This window comes from Aulonocara sp. 'chitande type north' Nkhata Bay, unplaced genomic scaffold, assembly GCF_057382095.1.
Source record: "Aulonocara sp. 'chitande type north' Nkhata Bay isolate Kocher_YH1m ecotype deep benthic unplaced genomic scaffold, A_spYH_male_GT1.1 unmapped_scaffold_29, whole genome shotgun sequence".
In the NCBI taxonomy this organism is placed as follows: domain Eukaryota; kingdom Metazoa; phylum Chordata; class Actinopteri; order Cichliformes; family Cichlidae; genus Aulonocara; species Aulonocara sp. 'chitande type north' Nkhata Bay.
Genome location: NW_028234361.1, coordinates 55,001 through 63,609, shown reverse-complemented (window position 1 = coordinate 63,609; position 8,609 = coordinate 55,001). Strand labels below are relative to the sequence as shown.

General features: G+C 39.2%; 1 protein-coding gene across 1 annotated transcript; it reads left to right on the top strand.

Moving 5' to 3' along the window:
• Nucleotides 1–543: 543 nt before the first annotated feature.
• On the top strand, nucleotides 544–2,017 carry LOC147300577 (nanos homolog 2-like). The gene has a single exon (XM_086285116.1). The coding sequence runs from the start codon at nucleotides 656–658 to the stop codon at nucleotides 1,154–1,156; it is 501 nt and encodes a 166-aa protein (XP_086141242.1). The 5' UTR covers nucleotides 544–655; the 3' UTR covers nucleotides 1,157–2,017.
• The last annotated feature ends 6,592 nt before the right edge of the window (nucleotides 2,018–8,609 follow it).

The following is an 8,609-nucleotide window of genomic DNA, read 5'->3' as shown; positions in this document are numbered from 1 at the left end:
TGTGCTCTCTTTGAGCGCAGGTGCGGCTCTTTGCTGTGACACATCTCTAATGTAGTCTAGACGCTCCGGCGCCAGGGGTCATCGGGTGACACACACACACACACACAAACAACAAGTAACACAACATGGACCATGAACTCTGCGTGACTCAACTATACCAAGACAGTTCACCTATTACGAGCCTTTAAAGTAAGCTTATTGCTAAATAGTCTTGATATTTAATCAACAGGTAAGGTAACACCTGATTCTGTTCACATGGACGGAGTTTTTTCAGTGCTAAATAGTCTGCACATCCCGGCTCTTATTATTTATTTTGCTGCGTTATTTTGCAAAATTATCTAATCTAAAAATAAACTACATAAATGAGTGCGATGCAATATTTTGCTCTTGGTGTTTTCAGTCCTTTATGTCCATCTTATGTGTCCTTTTTTTCTGTTATCAATCAACCAACCGATCATTCGATTAAAGGCCTGTCAACGGGCTTCGTAAAGGTTCTTTTAAGGTCACCAGAAAGCTACATAAAAGACTGCACCTGCACCAAAGTTCTTTTTTTTTTCTCTCTATCTCCGAACATTGTTGCATTTTAAAACCTTCTTCAGTGAGCTATAAATATGAGGCGCTCCAAACACACTCTCAGTTTTACTTCTGCCAAAAAATGACCACAATGCCGAGACAACTGGAGGTCCAGAACTCGATCCTCACTGGTGGGGACAGCTTTAACATGTGGCACGACTACATGAATCTGAGCCAAGTGTTCGAGAAACTGTGCAGCAACCGTGAGGTTGATAACCGAGACACCGAGCGTCCAAAGAAGGGACAAGCGCCCCCTTGGAGTAAGGTCCACACTTCCACTCGGGGGAAGAAATCCTCCAAAAACTCATCACAGTCCAGTCCGACCAGCAGCGCGTCGGACACCAGCAGCAGCGCCTCATCCTCGGACTACTGCCGCTTATGCAAGCAGAACGGGGAGACTCCGAGGGTGTACCTATCTCACAAGCTCAAATCAGACGACGGGATAGTTTTCTGCCCCGTCCTCCGGAACTACACTTGCCCGATCTGCGAAGCCACCGGTGACAGCGCTCACACACGCAAGTACTGCCCGCAGATGAAGTGCGAGGCTGCTGGGAGGATGCAGACGGTAGGCAAGTTCTGGTAGCTGCTGAAAACTGAAGCTGCGAGAAACTGTACATATTTACCGAACTGTTTGGGGTATGTGTTCGTGTTGGCAGAGACCGTTTCAGTTCCAAAGACTGTTTCAAGTTTGACTGTCAAACACTCCGCTGCAGTCTGCAGCAAGGAGCTCTCATCCAGCACATCTGTGGAGCCCCGAGCCGGGGTGAGCGCTCTCAAACCTCGGAAAAAATTAAACTCTTTAAAGTCCTCGAGTGTTTATTGTTGTTGTTATTGTTGTTGTTGTTGTTTAATATGATACAATTTCGGGGGTACTTCATAGGTCACAAGTGAAACACTAAAGTGGCTAACCTTTCTGTGGAATTAAATAGATTTCTAAAAATGTGCCCATAGTGTCAGTGCGCGAGTCTTTTAGTTAAAATGCAAATGCTATATTATCCCTCATGTCAGACAGATTATTCGACAAAAACGTCAGTATTTTGTCTTTTTTTTTTTTTTTTTTTTTTTTTTTTGGTATTATAGAAAATTTTTAACTCACATGCAACTCTTCCACTTGAAGTTACAGATGTACCTGAACTCACCAGAGAACATGCGTCATAAAAAAATAATTAAATTAAATTAAAAGTAACACTTCAAGGCAAAAGTGAAACGATTATGTGAAGTGAGAAATTGAATTAAGGTTCAATAGTTTTAGTTTCAAAATAGAGGGGCTGGGGAAATACAGTATACAAGGTCAAAACAGAGTTTGTACAAGTTTGTACAAAGACAGCTGCAGTGTTTGTGTTTTCTAACTCAGGTGTCTCAGCTGAAGAACTGCGGGGTGATTTTAAGAAATCCCCTGTCAATTGGTTATGAGCAAAAATTGTTTCTATAAAATAAAAATTAAAAAAACACAAAAAAAACCCCAGTTTCAACCGTAACGTGAAGTACACATTTTATTATTTTTTTCCTTTTAGTGAAAGGAAACAGCCGTCGCCGGTATGCTAGTGCGCACGCTCCACCCCCTCCTACGCCTCTTTCCCCCCCTTCTTTTTGCTTTGTAAATAAACAGAAATGTGACTTTTGCTTCATAAACAGTTTGACAAACAAGTGGTGCCTGCAGGGTGTATATTCATGGTATAACCGGCATAAACACAGCCTCACTTCGTGTGTGATTGTGCAGGAAATACAACTGTGCGCTCAGCTTCGAAAAAGGACCGCATCTATCCATTTATCCTCATACCTCACCTCTATGTATGTGCTCTCTTTGAGCGCAGGTGCGGCTCTTTGCTGTGACACACCTCTAATGTAGTCTAGACGCTCCGGCGCCAGGGGTCATCGGGTGACACACACACACACAAACAACAAGTAACACAACATGGACCATGAACTCTGCGTGACTCAACTATACCAAGACAGTTCACCTATTACGAGCCTTTAAAGTAAGCTTATTGCTAAATAGTCTTGATATTTAATCAACAGGTAAGGTAACACCTGATTCTGTTCACATGGACGGAGTTTTTTCAGTGCTAAATAGTCTGCACATCCCGGCTCTTATTATTTATTTTGCTGCGTTATTTTGCAAAATTATCTAATCTAAAAATAAACTACATAAATGAGTGCGATGCAATATTTTGCTCTTGGTGTTTTCAGTCCTTTATGTCCATCTTATGTGTCCTTTTTTTCTGTTATCAATCAACCAACCGATCATTCGATTAAAGGCCTGTCAACGGGCTTCGTAAAGGTTATTTTAAGGTCACCAGAAAGCTACATAAAGACTGCACCTGCACCTGCACCAAAGTTCTTTTTTTTTTCTCTCTATCTCCGAACATTGTTGCATTTTAAAACCTTCTTCAGTGAGCTATAAATAGGTCACAAGTGAAACACTAAAGTGGCTAACCTTTCTGTGGAATTAAATAGATTTCTAAAAATGTGCCCATAGTGTCAGTACAGGATTGTGAACATCGCAACGCAAAGTTTTTGATTTCTCTCAAAACATATATTTCTTTTCATGTTGAACAGATAATATCTTTAATTTGAGTCAAAGTGATTTGCACTTGAACACGCCCACCAGAAATAGACCGGGACCCATTTTTATTCTGCATGGCTGCTGGAAACATCATGTCACATCTTTGATTAATTTCATCTGAAAATAAACGTAAGTAAAGCCAAGTGTGTTACAAAAGCTTTTATAATTTGTATTGCCAAAATCGCAGAAAATAACCCCATTTAAGCTGGGTCGACAGCCACCCCTAATTTTTGCATGATTGTAGCTGCTAGCTATAAGCTAGCTAGCTATCCTGCGCAACGTTAGAACTGGTTACCAGAAACCGACCATCACAGTCGGGAATACAAGTTAGTATACTGGTAAAACACGGCTTTTTGCCTAACTAGCTAGCGTTACCACGATGCATCGGTGGTGGATAAAGCTAGCTAGCATAAGTTCATAGTTCATAACATTCATAGTATAACTCCGTGCTCCGCTTCGTTTGAATTTTTCTGGTGAGCTCGCGGTTTCTAGACACAAGCTTGTGTTTGTGCGCGCACGTTTGTCTCTCTTCATATAAATATGTGTTATGTGTGTGTACACCGAGCGCAAAAGATAATTATTAATGTGCATGATTTAGAGACAGAAATAACAAGCCAGCATATAAGATCAATGACATAAGACTAATTCCTTTAATTGACTTTCAGGCGCGGCTCGGAAAAATGTGCATTTTCTGAAGAAATTTTAATTTTAACAGCAAAAAATTGACCCTATGCCAAACTTAGTCGCTAATGGCTGGTCTGTAGACTGTTTGGTATGTCATGTTACGTATTTCTTGGTTTTTCTATGTAATGTGTTTTATAGAGAAGTAACATTATTCTTTTTTTCTGTATGCTTTCAGAACCACAGATCGCTCCATCCATTCCATGGCTGAAGCATACATTTTCATTTAATCTGAACAGGTATCATTTTGCATTTACACTGCACATCCTTTTTAAACATTTCATAATAATCTAGACTCTCCCTCATTATCCTCTCATTCACCTTGCTGATGTGTTGAGGACTTGATAAAAGAATACATGGTATGTCCATATCTGTTCTGTCTCTACATGAGATGCAGTCTCTTGATGTAAATTTGACAACTCTGCTATTAAATGCAGTGATTAATGTAGGACAGCAACGATTAATCAACTCATCAAGTTAATATCTTAGGGTTCTGTATTGTTTTCTTTTTTTTTCTTGGGCTTTGTGGAACATTTATGAAAATGTTCCACCATTGATTTAATTTAATGATTATGCAATTCACAATCTGATTAGTCAAATAATTGTTCTAATAGTCTGTGACCAAACAACTATCAAAATAGTAGTTTATTATGGTCAAAGATTTATCAGGTGTGCCAGACTTCAGTTCTTCACTTGTACATTTTGTTCCATATTTTACCTCAAGATATCCCAGAAAGATGAAGCTGAGGAAGAGCTGCAGAGTACCACCATGGCACTCTTCGTCTTCAGGGACAACTCAAGCCTCCTACATCAGCCTCGAGACATCGGGATAATCATTGATGGTGTGGAAGTCCTGAATGAGTTGCCTTCTGTGGCAGCTGGAGTGGCAATGGTCTTTGGACTCTGTTATGCTCTTAATATGGAATATCCACGAGGATTCAGGTTCACCTTTGAGGCTCTTCAAAAGATTATGATGGAGCTTGACTTTAACAAGATGACCTCTAAGATTCGCAAACTTAATTGTGAACTTAACACTGCACAGTAGTGTGTTTGCATGCATGTGTGCATGTGTATGTGCACATGCATGTGCATGTGTGCTTGGTTATTTTGCTTGGTTGGCCTGCAGTGGTATTCTACATTCAAAATTTATAAGAACACCCATTTGAAAGGGAGATTTAAGTTGATTTCATTGATACATGTGTAGATTTTTTTTTTTTACATTGTACAGGCACAGTGCACATATAAACATTTTTGAGTACTTGCAAATTGGTTTAAAAAGAGTTTTTATAATGGTTTTATGCCAGTTCTTTTAGACAGGTTGCAGGTTTTATACTGGTTTTCAAAAGATTGCAGGTTTTATACTGGTTTTCAAAAGATTGCAGGTTTTATAAAACAAACATTTCTCTAATCATTTCTGCTGTAGCACTAAATCTGTATATTACTAATCCTCTCTATTGATTATAGTTAAAATGGTTTGGAACAATAAATAATTTTGAAATAATTGGTTGGCCAACTGTCTTGTTTTTTATAGGAAATGCAGAGCATTTTTGAACTGAAATGAAATGTAAAAAATATAGTTTGAATATATGTAAATCAATTACCTGGCTTCAACACAAACATATTAGTTCATGTTAATTTGGTTCGATGTGAATACATTAGGTTGGTTAAATTTCAATATATTAGCTTGGTTCAATAATTAAAATATGGTTCTATGTAAAAAAATCAATTTGGATCAATGCAAAATTTAAAGTTTCAGTCAAGTCTAGTAATATTGTTTATATCAACATAAAAGTATCAGGTCATATCAAGTGACTCAATTTGGATTCTATAAAGCCAAATATTTTGGATGTGACAACTGGACATCATTTTTTTTAATTTGAATAGGGTTATTTTTTTTACAGTGTAGTTTATTTCTCACAGTTTTTTAAAAATTCTCTTGCTTTATGGTTCTTAGCGCTGTTACCAGTCTTTGCATTTATCATCGTTTTTTCTCTTTTTTCTTTCATGTTACACAAACATGATTACATATTGCATATGAATCAAGGTTGCGCAGAGGTGGTTGCATTTCCCAGACAATCATGCAAAATATATACATTTCTTTTTTAAAAAATGACATGGTGCGACAGGACTGTAGCACAGTAATACAGCAACATCAGAGGCAAATTCCATTCAAGTTTTGCAAGCCTAGCTTTGAACTTTATTTAAATAAACGGCAGTGACTCGTTATGACAAGGATCATTCTTAATCTCACTCAAACCATGCTGAACGGCTCTAACCCAATTAGGAACATAGGGTTGTTGTTTTTTTTGTTTTTTTTAAAAAGAAAAGAAAAACATAACTGAACACAACAGTATGTCAGTGCAGTGACTAATCAGGCAGTACAGTTTCAGGAACCGTTTTAACTGAGGCAGGATGGCATTTTGGTTTTTAAATGGGCATTTAAAACCTGAAATAATCCTAAAGGCTTAGACAAAAAGGTGACATTTGTTTTCGAAATTGAGGTGATGGGCATCTTAGTCGCTGTCACTCCTCTCTCCTCTCTGGAGCAGCCTCTTTCCACTGGAGGGCACGGGAACCTCATGCTTCACTGAGACCTTTGACTTGCTTTTGCTGTCCTTGTCAAGCAGCTCCAAACCGTCATTGATCTTCTTCAACATCTCGTAACGCTCACGCCCACGAACAGGGAGGAGAAAAACCTCCTTGTCGTCCCCCTCAGCACTGGAGGTACATTTGGACTTCTTTGTGGATGTGGTGTCAGGAGGTGGTGCGCTCTTTCGTTTTTTCGCCTCTTTGGTGCCGCTCTCCTTCTTCTGTTTATTGTCCTCCTGTAGCTGTAACAAAGAGGGACGAAATAACAAAAAAGAGAAACATATTTGTCAAGTAATTTTACCCCCCCCCCCCCCAAAAGTGGCATTTAACATGATGATATTCTACTGCCTTCTGGGGGAGGGAAGGAACAGCGGTTTTTCTTTTGAGTTTATATTCAAGTTTTCTCCTTCTTGCCCCCTCTGGTGTACAATTTCTTCCTTTTTCCTGTTTAAAAAGAGTTCACATATTTTGTCATTTGACTGTAAGCAGTGCAAGGAGGAGATGCTCGCTTTTTGCATGACAGTCTGCCACTTCAGTCTTCCCTTTCTTTATAAGGCTGGAAAATACTTCAGACCCCTCCTCAGGCAGTAAGGGGCCTGAGGTGGGGTCTGAACTGTGGGTGGTATGAGGAGAGAAGGGGGACAGGACTGGATAGTGGCTTAAAGTTAGGATTTGGTTTGATTAGGTGAGCCGGTTTTTGGTTGTGTCTGCTTATGATTTGAAACAGGTCTGAAATGAGAGAAAGAGGAGTTTGTTCCTGGGGAATTATAAGACAGTGGTGTCCCGTTTTCCTTCTCATTAATCATATGAGAAGAATGAAGGCGTTTTAAAGATTTTTGAGTTGAGGTTTGTCCTTCTGCAGCTATCAGTTTTCTAAAGAACTCGTCCTCCTCATACTGCAGACTGTTTAGGAAACTTGGCTCAGAGCTGCAGAAGTTCTTGACTGTCGTACATTTGTGGTTAGTCTGATGAAACTCATTTTCAGTGTACTGACTGAAAGTGAACAGCGGGTCCTGACTCCACGTCTGTGGTAAAGGGTTAGGGTGTTGAAAAAAGATCAGGGAACCAGCAATCGCCGGTTCCTTGAGATGCACTCTCCACCGTGGGACAGGATGGTGGTACCCCTGCCCCAGTTCAAAAAATTGCCCATCTTGGGTTTACTAATTAAACGGCGCATAACCACAGGGCAACAAAGACAGTTGGCATTACTTGTTCAACCAGCTATTCTTATAAACCAGTAAAAAGCGTTGGCACTAACAGCACAACTGAGTTACCTCAAAACTACAGGAAGACAATAGTCCTAATGCTTCACAAGTCTGGGCACCACATACGTACATTTCTCAAAATAAAAAAGGATAGATGAGGCTGAAAAACAGCACCAAAGACAATATGGTAAAAATTTTATTAATTACATACAGTATTTATAGTTTTTTTATTGCACTCTCAAGTTAGTTTCAAAACAAACAATAGTGCAATTAACTATACACAAATAGAAAGGTACCATGCAACATACAAACAAGCGTAATACAAAGAAAAAACGTGTAGTTTGATTTTTCTTCTTTCCTTTTCATACAGCTTGGAGCTGCCTGCAGCTGCAGTAGAAAAAGCAAAGACCTGCTTCTGAGCAGGATACAGGGCAGACTGCAATGACTTGTCAAGGCCTTCCATGGTGAGAAAAAAAAATGAAAATTAGGCTGGTTATATTGCATGGGGCAGTGTAGCAGACAGTACTGGACTATTATCTTTACAAAGCATCTACTGTCTTAAATACTACACTAAGAAGACGTGTACAGCAGGAAAATGTTAATACAAGTGGAAAGAGTTGCATATAAATTAGGGAATCTGTCCGCATTTGGTTAATTTCTTCTTGTAAAAGCTTATTAAAATACGCACATCTTTGGTCCGTGCTCAAACCCACGACTTGGTGAAACTTTGGCTTCAGAATAACCAGTGAACACAAAGGAGGAGCTACATAAGATTTACACATAAGAGCTGCTTTAGGGAGCATCTACAGCTCTGATCAGTTAAAGCAAACTTCAAATGAATATATGTATGGGTCTGAAATTAAGACATAAAAGGAGCGTTGAAACAAAATAATACTAAGACAGCATCTGTGGCCTGATTAGAAAAGTGTTTCTTTAAAGTAGGGGCACTGTTCGATGATCCACATTGCCGACTGGGGCTGAGATTTTTATATTTA